Genomic DNA, 22,035 nt, shown 5'->3' with positions numbered 1-22,035 from the left:
TTTATAAACATGATGTAGTCTTTATACATATTACTATATATTTAAAAACGTATATATTGGGCTACTTTTGAACGCACCACCAATTATATATATTTTAAGATTGTAGGTATTTTAATTAAACATATTTTAAGATTGTAAATTATTACTTAAAATAATAATAATAATTTTATATTATTAAAATTATATTAGTGATTTATAAATATAATAATAAATATTATATTTATTTTTTACAAAATCTAGGATCATATTTTTATTATACGTAATCTTCATTTATCAATTTAGATGCTCTTTTATATATTACAAATCCTATTTATGTATTTATTGTAAATCTTCTGTTGCAACATGACAGGTGTTTAATGCGTTTCAACGATGTAAACACAATCAACAACCACTATTATGTTTTTTTTTTAAATAAATATTATTTTAATTTTGTAGCTCATTAAAAATATAACTTAATCAAGAGATATCACTATGCACGATCTAGTCCAATTTTCAGAGATTTGGAAAATCTAAGAAAACTTAATCAGTGATGATCAAACAAAATAATAATAATATAATAATAACTAAATCCAATCTAGGGTCCTGTGGGATTTGAACCCAGATTTTCAGGTATAATAATAAAATACGCTTAAGTACCGTTAAATATAATTTCCTTATCACTTGAATGTATTGATATGAAAAAATTATCTGAGTAAACTAGAGACTGTATCAGAAACTCTTCACATTCAATTATTTTTAATCTATGTTCTATTTATTTTTATTTTTAATACTCTACTTTTTAGTAGGCTTGTTGATATTGCGCCCTTATTGAAATAATGTAGTTCTTAAATTGCGTATTTTTGCCACTTTTAAGCAGTAGTATATCCCGGTATTTGCGATCGCAGCCTCCGGGTGCGACGCTACCACAACCGCACTTAGCGAAACACAATCCGGGTTTTGATAATCACGCGCCAGTCATTACGAGCGCGCGTTCCCAACGCATGGCCCGCGGTCCGCTAACGGACCGGCGACCCCTTGGCGGCCACGGCTTAATTTGCCAAAAACGATTTTCCTCCAAATGGCACGATCGAGCCATCAAAAACACGGAAGGAGAACCCGAAACAAGTGATATTTATTTTTCGGCTCACTCTACGCTTCCCATCGAGCGAAAAGCTCGAGGTCATTGTGCAATTTGTATAATCGAAATATCAAACAAGTGATTCTGATCTAAATTTAGGAATTAGAGAGTGCAATCGACTTGATTCGACTTGAATGTTGCAGAAGTTAAAGGAACAGTTTTGAGCATAAAAGCAAAAACAGCATTGTCCTATATTGTATTATAAAACAAGCTATTTTAAATAAACTTGAATTTTGTAACTCTAATAATTTATTTAAATTTAAATTCTATCAACTTTTGTCAATGTGAGAGGCGTTACTGTTTGTGGCTAGTGATACATTTTAAGAACAACTAGAGTATACTTCTGTTTATGAACGTAAATATCGTGTAAACAAATTGTTATTATGAAAAAAATAGAAAAAAATCAAGACAACTTTGTTCTACAAATTTAGACAAAATGGTTCTCAAACTTTTAATCTATTTTAATATATTCTAATATAAATATTCAAGTGATTTATAGTGCAATTTTTACTTTGAGCTTTGTTGCAGAATTATGAATCACTTTTAAATTTTAAATTAATACTTTACAAGCACTTGTGTTATTTTGTATGAAAAATATTAAATTACTTAAACGCTTAGATCTTTAATATAACTTTAAATTTATTTAGCTCCTAATTATTTTAAGCAGGCTTAGGTTCCTATTAAATAAAAAAAGGTTGCAAATTTAGATTTACTGTTTCTCTAAAGCGTATTTTTGATTTGATTCTCAAGAAATCAGCATTTTTTTATACTTGGAAATATACATATAAAGTCACCCCTTTGCATAAAAAATGTGACAAAAACTATAGATTAGTTGCAAAGTAGTCAGTTCCTGCTAAAAATTATGTCTTCAATCACTTTCAGCAAGTTTTGTTAGACTAACAGCATAGTTGTCATCCCGCTCGCTTCACTGTCATTAATCTTCAGTCTTTCAACAAAAAAGTGATGAAATTTTTTGATGTGGGAATACAAGTAGACATCTTATTGCTGTCGAAAAAGCCTTCGACAAAAATTTTTGTGTGTTATTAGTAACAAAATTGTTTGAATGCGATCGTGGCCGATCGTCAAAAAAATATTTCACTCCTTCGGGAGCTCCTCAAGGATGCAACCTAGTCCCTTTGCTCTTTTCGTTATTTTTTCATGACATTAACACATCAGTTACAAATACCATATTTTTTTAATGCCAATGATTTAAAATTATTTAGATGCATTCAATCACTTGCGGACTTTTTTCATTGCAAGAAAAGAGCTTTCGTTGAACGATTGCCTTTTAGTATAAAAAAATGCTATATTATGTAATTTTTACGATTTTTATCGAAACATTCCTGCTTGAGGAACTTCCATTTAATTTCCTAAAATTGATTAAAAGCAAGTAAAGCTTCTCTCTACACGTAAACTACTTCTACGAAAAATCTTCCAGAATGATCGAATTTATTATGAAGAAAGTGATCCTCCTTAGCGATGTCAGTTATTTGTGTCCTTTATGACACTTTATGACGTTATTGAATCAAGATCTATAATTTGGAATCCTTGAGTAACCATGTACTTCTTCTTAACCTAAAAAGTTCAGTAGAGGTTTTTGAGTTAGTTTTGTATCTCAGCGTCTTTCTTTTGAGATTATTTGGGATATGATTCGCAGAATTTTTGCAAAAAATTTTACTATGAATTATTTTTTGACTATCGTAACGTATTGAAATAATTTGTTAGGTCACGATACTTCTTATTGAAATAAATTTATATAGTGCTTTTTATGGAAATTGCTGTCTTTGATTGTTTACCCCTCAAATTTTCTTTCGGCTCTCCACGCATTGGGAGTCGGCGTGTTTACGCGATATTTCACCAACCATGTAACGGGATGGATGGATGGAGATTACGAAATATGATCACGATGCTGTGTGTTGTCTGCGACGCACCGAACATATTACTGTTTCTTTTTGTAAGTGGCTGATCGATCAAAAGCGGCGACCTGCGACCTTTCGTCGGCCTTAGTGGGAAAAAGCACAAGTGGATGCTTCTGCCGCTTTACCGCTTGCCTCTCGGTTCTCAATTTTTTGCCTCGTCTCTTGTCTTTCTTCATCTTGTAGTCAAAAGGAAGAGTAGTCACGGAGAAAGAGAAAGGAAGGCGAAAATAATCGGCTAAATGCATGTATTGTGAGGCACGTAGATTGCCTTGAGACTAAATGAGCAAACTGAGTGAAACTTCGATGAAAAAATCTGAAGAAACCGAACCGTACAACTTTTTAGTTAATACGCTTGCTCAATGGTTGTGATCTTATGAGACTCTGAAACTCATTTTATTCATCTTCAAATAATTTATAAAATCACTTTTATTAAAGACCGGATATTGCCGGTTGCATAATCGCATTAGCGCGCGACCCAGTTTGAACGCATCTGATTCATAAATCATAATCAGGTATCACGGGCATCTTTTACTACTTACAGCCACTATCCATTTAGTATCGAAAATGATAATAAAAAATGTTTAAAAGCGCTGATCGTTACACTTGCGGCAGCATTGCTGCAAGGTGAAGTGTGGTTTGAAAACCTGGTGGTCGCATAATCTACAATATGTCACATAGTCTAATATGTTCCAGCTCAGTGGGTCCACCAGATATGTGCCAGCATTCTAATTCATAAACCGCTTTTTAATGAGGCATTATTTGCATAGCAATTAAAAATATGATTAAATTAATCAAAAGCCCTTGATTTGATAATGTTATTAATACATTAACATTTTTTTCATAAACTTCTGATTTTTTATTATTATTATATACATTTTATATTTAAGTTAATAGTATGTTAATTAACTCATTTTTTAATTGATATAAAATTACTGTATATAAATATTTTATATAATTGTTTAAATTATATAATTTTTAATGGAAAACGTAATACGCTTTTCTTTACAGTTTTTATTTAATAAGAAATATGTATTATTTGCATATACAATGGATACTCTGTTTGCGATTAATTTGATTTACAATGTCTTTCAATGCGAGCAGTAAGAATTTGTCACCCATATTTTTGCTATGGATTATGCTTCTGCTTATGTGGACGACATACTGGAGTTATTCAAGTTCAATAAGATCAAGTTTCTTACTCCCAGCATCACTCCATTACTTTAGTTCCTCATCGTGAGCTGCCTCAAGATCATCTTTACTCCATTGGGTGGAGTAAAAAGAGGAAAACTGCAGCCTAAATGCGTTCATGGATTTGCTTATAAACGAGAGTCGTTAATTGCTGATATAATTGTGTCCTTATGGAATAACATGACTGAAAGTAAATAAGGACGATATTTGAGAGTTGATTGAGGAACATGGCCAGGAGCTGATGTACCACGAGCAACAGCACTAAGCTACAGAGGAGATCTCATCTGATAAGGAGAAGAAATCTTTAATTTAAATGACATTAGGGAGTGAGGCAGTATGTACTGTTTCTTCTCGAGAATTTCTTGAGAAAAATGCCAAATTTAAAATTCTCATTCCTCGAGAAATTTTCTGATTTCACGAAAATATAAAATTAAATTTGTACAAATAACGAACGATAAATGGCATTAGATAAATTATGCATATTTTAAAATATTTTCCCATACTAAATGTCATTTTAAAAAAGTATGTACAAAAATAAAAAAAATATTGAACCTCATTTTAGATATAAAAACCAGATGCAGCACAATGGAGGCGATGCAGACCGCTTTTTTTTAATTTGGCAACAGGTTAAAAATACACTAAGTGACCTAAATTTCAGTGATTTGTGGAACAAAAAGTGTTTAATTATTTCTGAAGGATACTGAAAACTTTACAGTCAATAAAGATTTTTACCATCAAAAAAAGAATTACTTTTTAAAAAAAATTATAATATGGGAATAGAAATTATTCGCAGATTAATAATTGGCTCATTAGCTGAGGATATTAAAAAAAATAAAAATGTATCATTGGCTTAACAATTAGTACTATTTTTAGCCTTACGTCTTACGGATTAATGAAAAATAATTTAAAATAGTTTAATTAACAAGTAAGAGAACAAATAATTTATAGTACCTAGTTGTGGATTAAACTAACATCAACACAAAATAAGAATTTTTTAACCGTCAAAAAGTTCTTAATAAAAAGAAAAGAACGAGGATATCTGATTATACTTTAGATGACATGTGTTTTTTTTAAATAATCTTTAAAATAATATGTTATGATGTATCTAATAATAATTCATACATATATTAATAATAAATTATAAATATTATACTTTTCTTCTAATTGTTTAATGTTTCAATAACATACGATAATATTATTTAATTAAAAAAATAATAGAAAAAACGATAACAGTAAATATATTTAACATATATAAAAAGATCTGCAATACTTTGCTGTAATACATACATTTTTTCATCTATCAAAAATTCTCGAAAAGCTTGAAAAGTAAAATTGAAAATTTTCATTTCTCGAAAAATGAAAATCATTGGGAAATCAAAATGCTGTAGCAGTGCGAGCTATGGATCTATTCAATGACAGTGCAATGTCACATTTTTGCCAGATCTACAGAAGGAGTTACTAGATAAAATTCCTAGTTAAAGTTGCACAAAAAAAATTCAAGCTAATATAGACAGCATGTATGTGTATTTTTTATTATTCATTTTTCTATAAATATTTTTGGATATTGGAGCTAATTATTTTTTATAGGGAAATTTATTTTGCTATACGAGATTTTCCGGAATGAATTATTCATTCAATCCAATTTAAGTTGAAGTATAAATAAAACATATATATCCTTGAAATAAGGATAATATATACACAAGATAATATGGAGGAATCTTTCGTAACATTAAAAAAATCTGTAGTAGCTCTATTACGGTAATATAAGTAAAAAATAAAAGCTATATAAAGGTAAGCTAAACAACTATATTCTTCAAATCGTCACATTTCCATTTTCTTAAAAAAGTGTCTTAGTGACTAATATACACCTTATATAATATTTGTGAAAACTTAAAAAATTTAAGTTTCTAATATTTTAAGCTTAAGCTTCCAATATTTATTACAAGGAAATTTGCTTTGATATACAAGCACGTTCACGGAACAAATTTTTATTTATTTCAAATTAAGTTAAAATATAAATAGAAAATATAGCAAATAAATAATAAACCTAAGTATTGAAATAAAGATAGTATACATTTGCATAAAATAATATGATGAAATCTTTCGTAACATTAAAAAATCTATAGACCTATATTCCTTGAAAAAAACTAAAATGCAAAATTCTTAAAATTGTTTCATTTTCATTATTTTTAAAAGGTGTCATTAATATACAGCTTATATACAACTTATAACATATTTGTGAAAAGTCACTAATATACAATTTTTATCATATTTGTTAAGACTTGTGAATTACTTTGAGTTTCCAATATTTATTATGGAGAAATTTGCTTTGATTTTATTTGATTTTATTTTGAAATTCGTGCACGTTTTCAGAACGAATTATTCTTGTAAAATGAAGTTACACTATATTCATTCCAATTAAAGTTAAAATATAAATAGAAAAAATAACCATACAGATTGTTTTCTTATGAAAAAAATGGGTTTGATATACGAGTGTTTTGAAATACGAGTACTTTCCCGGAACGAATTATGCTCGTAGACCAAGGTTACATACTATATGTATTTGTACATATTATATATCGCAAGAGCATGTATTACATAATGAAATAAATTAATAATAATTATACATACAAACAGTGTAAAATATTTATATAATTTATATTTTATAAGCCTTTCAAAGCTTTAAAAAAATTAAACTTAAGAAACTGTTTATAGTCTTAGCATACATCAAGCATACTAGAAAATAATTAAAAATATTCGACAACTCTTGAACTAATAATACTACGAAAATCTTTTAAAAAAGCTAGTTTAAATAAATAAATAAATAGAGTTCTCTCTTTAAATTTATTTTTGGTAATGCAATTTTTTTTTATTTTTAATTTTTTTTTAATATTACAATTTTTTTATGATTTAGTATTATAACCAATGAAATAAAAAATCACCCTAAATGAGAAAGGCATATCTATAGGCTTATGTTTTATTTTTTATTATCTACATCTAAATCTAAATATCAGAAACTATGACACAAATTTGCAATTGAATTTGTGTATAATATATACAATTATAAACAATATAAAAAGTAGGTTTTAAAGTTTTTTTGAATGATGCATTTTAATAGATGCACCCTCTTAAAGGCGTAGTAAGTCTCAAATATTTATATACAACGCTGTTACCGCCTTAGATAACGCTGTTTATGTTACAGTGATAGATTTCCAACAATAAATAAATTTATTTTTTAGACACAACTCTGTTTGTATGTATCGTTAATGGAACAAGTACCTTAAAATAATAAGTTTATAATAGGGGTGTACCAACCTGTGCTGGCGCAGGTTGTCCTGCCTCTTAAACGTCTTCCCGCACACCTCGCAGGAGTAGGTCAGCTCGGGACTCTTATGTGTGCGCTCGTGTATCATCAGGTTATAGCTCTTGGTGAAGCGGCGCTGGCAGTACTTGCATATGAACTCGCACTTGGCCCTCATCTTCCTCCGGAAGTCCCTCGTCCGGTCCTCGTTCTCTATTTGCATTATGGCGAACATGTTGGCGGCCGATTCGTGCCCTCCTCGCTCTCGCGACCGGTGCGTCGACGTCGGCTGCCGCTGCTGCTTTTCCGCTTTTCCGCCGGCGGTGCTGACTCGGCCGAGACCTGCAACACAATGAGACCTCTTGTATGGATGGATACGGACGGCCAAACTATCGGTGCGTGCGGGTGTGACACACACGAATTCGCCTACTTAACGGGCCTGCCCGGCAGCCGATCACGCGGAACTTCGTCGTGATCGGCTGCCGGCCTGACCCGTTAGCCGCCGCGGGTCAAGCCGCGAAAGGGCGGGTCACGCCCTTACTTAGTAGCGGGTAGTGCTAGAGCGAGATGTGAGGGATCGATCGCGCGGCTACCGAATTGAAACAAAAATGCGATAACATGTATCTCCAACACACTTTCAAATTTGCCTTCAAAGACCAAATTTGGTCAACCAAATACTCACTGAAGCTTCCTATACTATTTATTTATAAAAAACTCACTAATTTATATTTTCATATCTTCATCTAAAGTTCATTTCATATAGTAGCATTTGCAATAATTTATTAGAGCAACGTGTCTAAAAAATAAATAAATTGCTATACGATTTTATCTTCTTGATAGTGCTTAAAATATCATAATCAAGGTGCTTATAATATTATTACAGATGTAAATCTCAATATAAGCAGTCCTGCCGATAGGGGGGGAGAGGGGACAAAAATCATAATAAGAATATATATTTAAAAAAAAATGAACTAAACTACAGTTGGATGAGATGTACTGATGTATTTCAAGTGTAAGTTCCTTCAGCCCTTTTTATACATACAATAAATAAAAGAAGCGGAACATTGCCTTCAAAAGCACTCTCTTTCTAGGTAGTACTTTCACAATAAACATTATTAATCAAAAAGACAGATTGTAGTTTTTTGACGCGACTCCTTATGTATTAAAATGTGTTAGCAAATTATTGTTGACATCATTGTTTTTTGTACGTTTAAAAAATATTATACATAAGAATAAATATTCAACAAATGTAAATTAGTAGCAGTAAATTTAGGTATTTGATCTGAATTTTCAGATTGTATACCTAAGGAAGAAGCAAAGAAATAACGAAACCAGCTGAATAATATAAACTTAAAGTTTTTATAGATTGTATCATCGGTAATTTGGCAACTGGATTTAATGCAGCAAAATAAATAAATAATACAGTCAGTTTCATGTGGTTATTCATAAAAGAAAATCGAAAAAAAACAGTCCCGAAAATATTTTTTAAAATATGTTATTTCAGTAAAATCATATCAGAATACATTTTCACCAGAAAATACATATTTTACCAATGAAAATATAAATTATCTGGCAGGTGCTAGAAAAATTATATGATTTCAACTTTTCTATATATAGTATGAATTGCTAGGTGGTATGATATGCTATCAATTAATGCAGTGGTAAGCTGCTAGTGATTAATTGCTGACAGTGAATAGCGGGCGATAAATTTTCCGGACCCCGTATTCAATACCCAAATTTAATTTTAAATCATACTGAATTAGGATATATTATTTTTTACATATTACATATTCAATTCAATTAAAATTAAGGCATAAATTCAGATTTTATAGCGTTATTAAAATGCATTTTAATTTATCTCCTGTTCTTATCATAACCCAAAATTTATTATATTGCTCCTTATTTCTTAGAGCGAAGTTTATTGTAGATTTATATTTTCAATGAATTAATGCTTCAACTCTAATTTAATAAATTGAAAGTATCTAAACTGTATAGTTTTTGTGATTTGTTTTGCAAATTTATCAGTTACTTAACCTTACTAAATAATTTATTTTTATAGATAATCATCTAAGTGAAACAGTCCTAAAAAAATCTGGCTCGAAACTAATAACAACACTTTAATGGAAAGCTTTAGCATACAATTAGATCAACTTACAACATAAGTACATCTAAAAACAGCTTGACGATCAAGTTTAAACTCAGATTAGATAATTTTTTTCTGAGTAAAACATTCATATGAATACAACTTTACCAACTAAAAAAAAAATTGAAAACTTATATAGCTATTGCGAAAACTTATTAGACTGATTCGATATAAAGATTCGATATCTAATACTATCAGATATAGCAAAAAATATATTTTTATTTTAGGCTAAAATATATGTATGTAGTTGAAAATAAAATTTAGGCTAAAATATATGTATATAGTTAAAAATTAAATTAAAAAGTTATATTTATGAGACATAATTATATTGAAAAAAATGTGTTTAATCAGCTTTTTTTAATTGCTATATATTTTGGAGATGCAAGATCGTAGAATATTTATTAAAATATTTAATCTGTAAAAATAATAATAAATTGCCTTCATGATAAATGTTTACTTAACAGTAACTTCTGAATTAATTTGGCTTAAAAGTTTTACGAGACAAAAATCATGATCATTTTTATCGAAATGTGAAGTAATAAAATTTGCACTCAAGACCATTAATATGCAAAAAAATGCATATTAATGGTCTTGAGTGTAAATTTCATTCTAAAATTAGACTAGTTTAACATTATTTAAAAATTAAAAAAAAACATAAACGACGTATTTCGAAGTAATCATAGTAAAATGATTATTTGTGTTTTTTAATATAGTAAAATTAATTATATTTTTAAAGTTATACTTTCATTAGTTAGTGTTAAATAAAGACAAGTTAAAAAATCTAATAAAAATAAAATAAAAACTATCGATTATATTGTTGATTTATTTAGACATCATTAAATATTTTCCATGACCACTAATAAGTAGCAATATAACCGTCTCATTATCTGTGTTTTAAATATGTACATATATATACAAATTTATACCAAAAAAATACAGTAATTAAATTAAGACAAATAACCAATCAAAAACTAGCGTTCGGTCACGTAATCGACAATTACGTTCAAGAATTTGTTTCCATCAAGTAACTAGTTGCTATCTCGATTGTTTCTATGTTGGCGTTATCAAATACAACTGTAGTAAAATTAGTTTTATTCTAAGACATAAACACACATAGATGACTATAAAATAAAGCATATCCATAACCAGAATTCAATAGTTTTCTATTTTCTATTAAACTAAATACAAATTATGTAACATTTACAAAAAAAATAATGTAGATGCATTTCACTCAATAATATTGAATCTAAAAGTAATATTTTAAAGTACTTTTTTACGTACAATCTACGTAATATTATATTATAATTAAGATAACTAAAAAAATATAAAAGCATGAATATTTAAAAAAAAATTACATATTTAAACGTAGATTATTTCAGTAACTATGATATCACACTTTGTATCTTAAGTATCTTTCAAGCAATAAATACTTGCAAGCAGTTAATTTTTACAGTCTTAAACTTTAAGAAAAACATTTCTTAAAGTATTTAAATATCTCTAGCATTGTTAAAAATATTCTAAAATGTCACAATTCTTATATAAAGATAAAATTGTTAAATCGAGTCAATGTAAAATAGTGTTTAACATTTAAAATACGTTAATCGCAAGTGTGACCCATATCTGAATCATAATGGAACATTGAATTATTGAAAGTTATTAGAGCCAATTGTGCATATATGACTAGAAAAATATATATAAAATAGTATTTGGAGATACTTCAGAATACGTACTACTAGTATTTAAAAACTTATGTAAGGTAGTTTCAATCAAAAAAACTTTAGATAAAAGTTGGGTATATCACAAATATATTAAAAGTAATAAATACCAAGAGTTGTACATGTAAATTATTTTCCAAAAAAATGCCATTGTAGTTATTGCGCTAACGTAATACTTCGAAAGGTCAAAATTGTTTGAAGCAAAATAATTTCGGTTACAGCAGTATACTTTTTAATTATATAACCATATAAAAGTTTTTATTTAAAATTACCGCTTACTGTCACATTAATATATACATAGTCAAAAATGACATACAATTGCATGTACATGTAATTTATTATATATTTATATAATATATAATATAAAGAATGCATGCGAATCTCGCGAAACAATCGTTACACCGGGAAACGGCAGTTTAGTTAAAAGTTACCGTGTTTAAGAGTTCAACTCAAAGGTAACTGTTACACGCCAATTCATTGAAGATTATTTAACCCTATAAGCACTAAACCTTTTCTCCTGTATTCTTTTAATAATAACTGTAATTATAACATTATATTTTTACTATACTATTTTTATGTGATTCTGATTAAGATGTTTATTTCTTATTCATATTTATAAGAAGTAATGCTTATTTAATTCATATAATTTAAAAATGTTTTACTATAGTGAAATATATAAATGCTGGTATTTTACTTCTAGTTATTAAAAAGGCACTGTACAATATTTAAAATTAATAAAAAAATTACACAAATATTATATCTTATTTGTGTCACAGGACAATATTTTCTATATATAGAAATAAATTTAAAATCTGTTCCAATACTAGACTCTTTGTCTACACTAGGTCATCAATGGGTTAAGCGAGTAAAAATCACTTACCGTGTACAATGGGAACCCGCCGGTTAAACGGTTTAACATTAAAGGCGAGGAGCCGTCGAAAAAGAAAGCCGGGGAGGCGGCCTGGAGATCACGCGCGCCTCGGTTTGCGAAACGCTCGTATTTGTCCGTTAAAACGAGAAATCGTTATAGCCGGGAATCGACACGACGACCTTATGATGTTAACTCGCCGAAAACACTGAGAAACTCGCATAATTTTCGCCGTTAAATATTTAACTGGACGCCGCCTGGTAGATCCTGTGCGAGTTTCGCGAAAAAAGGAAGCGCCGTGTGTGTGCATTATACAACAATAACGCGATAATACGTAGAACATGTTCTGGATTACGTCACAGGGTGTGACGTCATTTCCCGGGCGATGCGCCGGAACCATTATGGAACCGCAGAGTTTGTGTAGTGAAAATAATACTGAGAAAGGATAGCGCTCTTTTTTGCGAAACTCAAAAATGCTATGTTACGATTTTAATATAAACGTAATTTTCTTAAAATCTGATAATGCTTTTACACGTTAAGGATAATAGTATGATTGTTTTTAATATGCAATTTTGCGTAAGCTTATCTATTTACAATAATTATGTTCCTAAAGCATAAATATATATATATAAAAAATATATATTTATCCTCTTGGAATATTTTAAGCTTTATTTGTATTTAGTTATAAGCAGTGATTAACACTTATATTTATAGTTACGACGATTTTATACATAAGAAAACTGCTGATACTTTTAATACGCAAGATCTATGATTCTTAAATGTCAAGAATTTATTATATTGACTATTTTTATATTTTAGAAGTGTAGAATAAAAAACACTGAAGGTTATATACATCCATTATTATTTTAAATACATTAAACTTCTTCTAGACTTTTACTTATATGTTTAATAAAAATAATAGTATTTTTTTTTAATAAAATTTTTATTGTATTGTGAAAGTCCAGTTATGCAATATATTACTTTAGTTTTTAATTATAAAATATATATGTAAGTATAAATATATATTTAACTAAATGCTCATTACTTTTATTTATGAAGAAATTGTTGGTTAAAATCTAACAATAAAAAACAAATTAAATGTACTTTAGAAACTAAATAATCCTTGATTCTTAAATAATAATTATTTATTTATTAGCCATAATTTTTATATTTATAATATGTTTATATGCCTGATTGCTTAAAAACATATCGCGTCAGAGTAAGCGCATTTGCCAGTCTTTCATAATAAAATTATAATTATTTTAAGTTAGTTGTTTTATAAAAGTAACATACATTTTAAATAAACTCAAATCACTCTAATGATCGATTTTTACTTAGTTTGCCGATTTAAGAATAAAAATCCACTTTAAAGAATTTCTGAAAAATAATAATTTTATTATTTTGGATATGAAGATATGAATATAACGCATGAAGTTAGCCTCGGGTGATGTAAATAATATATTAATAATAGTGCTAATTATTTTATTTTTGTTTATATACAAATATTTGTCGATCGACAATTGATTACCTTTACATTGTCACATTTTCCAGATCCCCTTGACCGGCAGAATAATTTTATAATTTAGACAGGGGTGTTTCAAGCAGAAATACTTCCGCCGATGCCCATCGCCAAAATCTGCTATAAGGCGTTGAGGATGCTCGGCTTCGTTGTGCGGAGCGCGTGTCATTTCAATTATTTATTGCTGATTTATTTATTAAAATTATTACTATCGTAACAGATTAACCTAATGCGTCACGATTGCCAAAATTATTACAATTTTAAAATACATATACGCACACACATATATACATATAAGTAAAAACACGACACAAATCACCTCAATAGGTGTGCATTGTCTCACACGAATTGAACCAAAACACCATATGTGCACAATAAAGTGTCCATATCTTTATGCACAGTATTAAGCAGACGAACGGTCTTTTCCAGAGAAGAGTTGGCAAGTGCTCCAGTTCTATACTTTATAGGCAAGAACAGTGGACGCAACCGAGAACTGTAACCACCTTCCGGAGACCACATTTGGAGCTGCTCGAGCACCTTTGCCTCAGCAATATCTCAGCGCTCCCAAAATAAAATCACTGGGAATAAGACTCCATTGTCTAGAATTTAATTAAAGCAAAGTACTCGTTGAAAGTCGCGATCGCGTCCCTTATTCTTTCTAATGCAGCCGGACATCAGCGCTTGAGAACACTCGCTTGCACGAACCATTCAGTTTCTCAATTCCTTTGCCAAACACAAGTATGTTTTCGGCGATAGCTATGAGGAGCTAGAAAAAATGATGCAAGATGGTGCTCATCTATTTTAAGTGCACCATAACCGTTTCTTTAATTATTTTTTAAATTCTATAATGGCCAGATTTGTACATTAAAAAATAATTTATGTTAAAATAACAAAATAGTTTGATATTTCAATAATACTAGAACTGATGACTGCTATAATAAAAAAATATTTTTACGTCATATTATGAAGTACAATATTAAATATTTTCAAGTAGCTCTTAAATAATAAAAAAATATTAATACACTATTTAATTAGTATATTACTTTTATGTAACCTATTTTCATTTTTACTATTGTAATAAAAATATTCCTTGTAAATTGATTATATATATTATATTTTTATTAATAAATCTATTAGATTTATTAAAATATTATTTTTGCATCTACATATAAAAGGATAATTTGCAAGTATATACAACTTATATGAATTGTGAATACATTACATTTTCCATGCTTAATAAAAATAAAATAAATAACTACTATTATGTACTATTTATTGATTTGTACTAATTTATTAATAATAGTAATTGGACAACGACTGAATGCTTTTACTTTTTTAGTGACAGATTTTAATATGCTACGATTTTAAACCTAAGAAAATATTGTTTCCTTGCCGTAGTGAAGTAAATTTTTATGTTTTTATAAAAGATTTTTATATATAGCAGAATATTTTTTTTTTAATTATGTCAAAGTAAATCTAAACATAATACATATTTTCTGATCTTAGACAATTTTAACTGTTTTCATAAAATACAACAATCATTCATTTTCAACGCTTGTTATTCTATGTAAAGTATATTTAAGTTTATATTAGTACTTTTTGTAATGAATAGTGTATTACACTATTTTATAATAAATATATACTTCATTATTTTTGATTTATTAAAATATATATGTATGTAAAATACAACAATAATGAATTATAAATTGTGTATATATAAAACTTTTGCTTTAATACACTACTTTAAATTTTAACCTTTACTAATCAATCACGGATTTTTACTTAGCTAGAATCTACCAATAATATTTTTTGGACAAATTCTAAATTTAGACTATCGTTACTCCATATTTGACAAATTTACAGGAGAAACAAAAAACTGAATAGACAACTTGAAAATAGAAAAATAAAACAATTTCTAAATTTTCTTGATATGAAATTTTTGTGTTTAATTGAAGATTTTAGAGATTTTTTGAGCATGTGTATTTCGATTAAAAGTACAAGATTACATTGCTAAATCATTATCACCCAAAACTAGAGTCAGCAAATTTACACATTATATGTAGTAAAAATTATATATATGTATTAGAACAAATATATACATTTTTTAAATATATTAATATTTCTATAAAATACAACAAATAATATTTTTGATCAGTTGTTAAATAATATGTCTAGGATTGGATTAGTACTTATTTAATTTTATTAATTAAAGTATGAAAAAAATTATATTGTATGTAGGTACGCGCTCTATAAATTTGCCACCGCTGATTATTATTCTTAATGTGTTTTTTGACAAGAATATAATTATTATATTACTATCCATAAATATGCAAATAGAAACCCATGCTCATCATTAACTCAAAACGCGCTAGTAACGATCAACGATTAAGTTAAATCCTTTCGTAACACGTCTCGGACATGATACGTCGGCGTGAACACATCAAGTGATATTGCATCTATAAAATTTATAATCTTTACAACTGCAAAGAGGAGATTTGTGTTGAGTAGGAGAGCAAAAGAGGGCCGCTTCGTCGTCTGTTTGCATTTCATCGGCTCATCACAAAGGGGGTATCACGATCGCTATCTTGTTTGGTCATTGTAAAATCAGCGTGGGGATTTGCTCAGGAGACACATATATCATCATTGTCACTGTTTTGTTGGCGACAATGTTTGCCCGACACAGTTTATTGGCATTGTAAAACGTTGCACATTTCAGAGACGATAGCTTTGATGTGACATATATGAGATTCAGTGGCGTGCCGTCAATAGGCTAACCCATTAAGCGCAAAAACAATTATTCCTTCTCAAAAGTCAAAGATTTTATTGATTTTGACGAGAATTTTTGACTTCTGAGAAGTAATAATTGTTTTTGCGCCCTCCTATTGACCAAAATTCGGTTTGAATATATAATACTATGATAAACACTCTTTTATCTATGGAGCAATTTCGCTTATTTTCCCATAAGATATGAGTTTATTATGTCTGATTGACTAGCCCAGTTGGTACAGATTTACCCCGTTGTAACGCATTGGACTTATGTCTGTCAAGTTACAACGGAAGATTTAAAGTCAATAAATGTATGGTTGAAATAGAGAAATATTATACAAAAAAGAATGTAAATGTGAAATTCATCATAACTTATTTACTAACGGAAATTTTTATTTGTTTAAATTAAATCAAAACCATCGTAACCTAACAGATTACCCCAATGCGTCACGATGGTCGAAAACAATAGTTGTATTATTTCAATACACAAAAAATATAATATATATATTATTAAAATAATACATATAAAGAGGCAAACAAAATATCATAAAATTAAATGATATGCACTGGACCAGCTCCTCGTAGATGACATTAAACAGGTGTGAAATATTTTTTCGATAATTGGCTGTCATAGGTTACAAATTATCTAAGATCGTCAAGTAACTTGAGAATAACCGAGTTAAATCATCCGAATTTTTTTATATATATATATATATATATATATATATATATATATATATATATATATATATATATATATATATATATATATATATATATATATATATATATATATATATATATATATATATTCCATACTTAGTCCCCTGTTTTAAAAGTCACAGCACGCCACTGCTGAGATTGTATTCAAATATCAACCTATTTTTATTTATTAATCATGAGTCTATATAGAATAGCAATAACAAGAAAAATTTGATACATAATTTGAGTATCAATTGCATACAATATAGGATCTTTTGATAACCCTCCGATCTATATAATGGCCACCCTTGTCGATCCCGCTTCGCCCCGGGGGGTGTTCAAATCACAATGAGGTGACAATGTAGCCCTTTTAAAGAATTTCCACGCCCCTCCAAATTCACAGCAGTTAGAGAACACGAATAAAGGCCCTGTAGGGTGTTATTATCTGGATACACCATCGTATTAAAGGGCGGTGCGATATACAGAAAGATCCGAATCTAAATAGGTTCGAACCCATCTATAGATTTGCATTTTAGACATAAAAAAATGAAGTTTTTAGCATCTTCTATAATATCTTGCGCAGATATGACCGCAATCTGATCTGAGATGACGAGTTTGAGACACATCATATCGATTTCGATGGTATTCGAACCATTAAAATTCCTTTGGCCAAGGGTCCGTAGCACGCGTTGCCGAAACAAAAAGACAGTGATACAAAACGATGCGCCAGGTGTGTATGTGCAGTACGAAAACTTTTGTGTTTGAAATCCCTTTCAACGACACCGCGGTGGTTATTTTTCATCGGACATATATCTAAGAGATGAATGGTTCTTTAAATACCTATTGTTGTTGGGAGTGAGCATTAAAAGTATTCCAAGAATGTCAGGATTTTTTATTATATTCATATACCTATCTATAAACGATCGCTTGATTGGTTTAATGGGTTTATTATGGTCGTTTAAATGCGTTCGCATGTGTGTACAAGATTTTTTCACACGTTAGTTAAGTGGGTGAATATATTATTTTATTGTTTGTGCTACATTCCGTTTATTTAACTCTTACATAATTAATCAAAACTAATTTTAAATCACATGTGAAGTTAAATAACTGCAAAAAATACGCCTGTAAAATTGTGGTGTATGCAATTATTTAAGCACATTAATTTTTTATTGCATATGTAAAAAAATCAAGGCGTCATTATCAGGAAAATGCTTTTATTTTTAACACTACAAGGAAAAACTTTCATATTTACAATTAATAATTATATCAATTACTAAATAGAATAAAATAAATATTGTATTCGAGTGTTTTTTCTCATAACTAACGTCACAATAACAAATTACGTGTTTCATAACGCCGTTCAATCGGTACCCGAGTTGTGCTATTATTATTGTTTTCTTTGTGTGTTTTTTCTCTCGTTCGTCTTTTTTTCTCTCGTGTCATCCAATACCAAAAGAACAACCATTCTGTCATTATAATCATTGTGTTAAAACGTCAAAGGCGATGACAAACACAAACGGCGGCCGAACACAGTCCAATCATTTTATTCAAATTCGATTAGACACAAAGAGAACGTGCCCCGAAAGTCACTGTTATTATATTATATGTATATATATATATAATAATAATATATACACATACAAATTTAACACAATGAGACAATACACGCTCCGCATTTCGTGTACGTGTTATTTTCAACCTATTGGTAAATACTTCCGTAGATCACGAATTTACCAAATATGTGAGTATACCGAAAAAATAAATAATAGAATCCACGTATGGTTTGACGTTGATGTATACACATTTTATTGTTTGCTTGTAAATCGTGCAATGGAGACACTCGCTTTTAAAAACCTACGCAAAACGAGATACATATAAGAACGTTTGCCTCTCATCGTGAAACAATGAAAAAATATTTGGCTATTTTAAACAATATATTTATATATATATAATGTGCTTCGGAGCGTTGCATTAGAATTATGCACTTGCTCATGACACGCGAAAGGCAACCGGCTATGTAAAATTAGATTTGTTACATGATAAAGCAACTGTTAACATGACACGGTTATTAGACACGTTTAACACTTGGACACGTGTTCTAAATGAGCAACGCTCATTCATTATTATCGGCCCATGCATCTTTGACTCGTGTTCTAGGACGCAAAGTTAGACCCTCGAGGTCCCAATTTCGGTACAGATATAATAAATTGAAGGGAACCAAGGTGACTGTGCACATTCTTCGTTCGACAGATTTGAGATTTATTTATTGCTTTTCGGCGTATGAGCGAAGTTTATATATAGAGAAGAATTTGCATCATATTTTTAGTGTATTCAAATCGTCTTGAGGTACACTCACGTACCGAGGTTCTCGCGTCAATTATGGCCGGAGCCGCCATATTGAATTTCCCATGGACGACGCCGACGTCCATGGGACAAAGGGTGGAGCTCAATTCTCATGGGCTTTAGTAATTTATGTAAGCGTCTAATCATTCGGCTACAGGACCGATTATGGGCGTTTGGCCATCGGAAGGACATCTCCCTCGGAGGGTCTCGTGAGACTCATAACACAATAAACCACTCGCGGTCATAATTAGGAGCCGTAAACAAAAATGCAGACCTCTTGCAAGCACACACACACGTACTAATAATTTTTTTAAGAAAAATTGTTAGATAATTTAAAATTAATCAAAATCAGTGAATGAAGATCTAATCAATTTAATTGAATCAAAAAAATGTAGAATACTAGTATCTATAAAATAGAATTCATTTAATTTAAGCTGTGTTCTGCTGAGAAACTGTAAGTTAGAAATATATATAAAAAAAAAAAATTATAAATGTTTTTAAAGCTTTATGAAAAAATATTGATACACAATTTTTAATATAAAAAAATATTGCTACATATACTTTATTTTTATATTAATTATACTTTAACATATATATGTACTTCATTAAATATTTTTTATTTTGATAAGTTTTTATATATTAAATTTAAATAAAAATGATGTAACTAAAAATTTTATATTAAAAAAACACTCCACAAAAAAAATATTTAATATTTGTTTTTCTCAAGAACACCAAACTATTTAAAATTATTATGATTAAGAACCTCAACGACTTTTTATTTAGGCATGAAAAATGCTGAAACAATAGTCCAACTATACAGAATTGTTACTCTGTTACATCGTCTAAGAAATTCATATATTCTCAGTATCACGACTAATTCAAGGGTGTCTTCGCTCAATTTTGTCATCCGATTTGTGATCCTCGTCGGCGGTTGATAGATGGCAATTTGCTACACATACATATTTCTTCACACACTAATGCAAGTGTGTGTGTGTTCCCGTGGAGCCTGGGAACTGGCTTGCCGCCCGAGGGCTCGATCCGAGGCCCATACATCACGGCCGGCGGTGGGAACGAGCCCGTTCGCTGCCTTCGAAGCCTCCTTCTGCCCCCGATGTCTATCGCGCAACATTATAATTTATATTTATATATAATAACAATAATAAAAAATCACACACAACTGTTGTGCGCGCGCGCATGCGCGAGCCAATCTGCAATATCTTCCAAGAGAGATTGCGATCGCTGAAAAACGCTCGAGCCGAAATTATGAAATTGTAGTGTTTGTATTGCTATGCGTTGACTTTACAAAAAAAATAGGTTGTTATACGTGAATATATACCAAAATGGTGGTAAGACGTCATGATTTGCGTCATTCAGAATTTTGCAATATCGAGAAAAAAAAGCTTAATTAGTAGAACTACTATATTTGGTAATTGGTTTAAAAATACCATTTTGGATAGTGATTTACAGTCTTACAAATCTTTTACGGTGCATTAAAATAATGCTAGTGACAATGTAAGAAAAAAACACAAAGTGTAGATTATTTAGTTACACTATTTAATACAGCCATTCTAAAAATGTTATCTTAAAAAGCATTTCTATTAAAAAATAAGTACTTATATGTTAATACATTTTGTCTTTGAAAAGAACGAGATGAAGTCAAAATGAATTATGGATATATAAACACTATCTACTTTTTAATAATTTTTTACTCGTGTAATTGTCAAGTTTTAAATTGTGTCACTCAACAGATTTGCGAAACTAATATTTTTTTTGGTATTGTCTTGCGATAAATTAAAATATATATTAAAATACACTTATTTTTATTTTTAGTAAAAAAATCAACTTGTAAAATTAGAGACACAGTTTGTTTTATTTTTGAATAACTGAAAAATGAGCTACAAAAATTGCAGATTTAAAAAATAACAAGTTATTTTTCTTAAAGTGCGTCTTACGTAAATAAAGTACTAATTGAAATTTTGACTTACAAATTATGGTATAAACACTTCCTATTTAGTTCATATTTCACTCCTGACATTGCCAATTTTTTAGTTGTGCCATTTAAAAAATGTGCAAAATTATAAACTTTTAGTGTAATTTTACAGTGAATGAAAATATATTTTTTCCATTAATATATTATTAAAATCCATCTATTTCCCTAAACTCCATTTTTTATTTTTCTGTTTCAAATGAATTTTAACAAATTGATTTTACAAACATTACAATTGATGCAATTAAATACAACATGCCATAAAAAATGATTTTACAATATTGAGCATATCATAAGATACGCTATGTATGTTAATATCCCTTGAAAAAAATAATTTAAAAACATTTTTGTAAAATTAAGCATAATGAGGTTTGAGAATATACATTTAAGATCATTGATTTATTAGATAATAATCGTGATTTAATCATAAAATTAATATGTTTAGAATCAACGTATATATATAATAT

The 22,035-nt window shown here is 29.2% G+C and overlaps 1 protein-coding gene across 3 annotated transcripts in view; it reads right to left on the bottom strand.

The window, feature by feature from the left end:
• Window positions 1-22,035, bottom strand: part of drm (odd-skipped family member drumstick) — a 42,422-nt gene that overhangs the window by 5,709 nt on the left and 14,678 nt on the right. For all 3 annotated transcript variants that reach the window (XR_015811464.1, XM_088198274.1, XM_088198273.1), the window contains exon 2: window positions 7,540-7,867. Coding sequence is in view for 2 of the 3 variants with exons in the window: in XM_088198274.1 (XP_088054400.1) it covers window positions 7,540-7,760 (221 nt within the window). In the remaining variant the exon portion in view is untranslated. The remainder of the gene's footprint in view (window positions 1-7,539; window positions 7,868-22,035) is intronic.

This window comes from Plectrocnemia conspersa, unplaced genomic scaffold, assembly GCF_051122295.1.
Source record: "Plectrocnemia conspersa isolate PC_06_02 unplaced genomic scaffold, ASM5112229v1 ptg000011l, whole genome shotgun sequence".
NCBI lineage: Eukaryota > Metazoa > Arthropoda > Insecta > Trichoptera > Polycentropodidae > Plectrocnemia > Plectrocnemia conspersa.
Note: the sequence above shows the minus strand (reverse complement) of the source record. Positions and strands in the feature narration are given on the sequence as shown.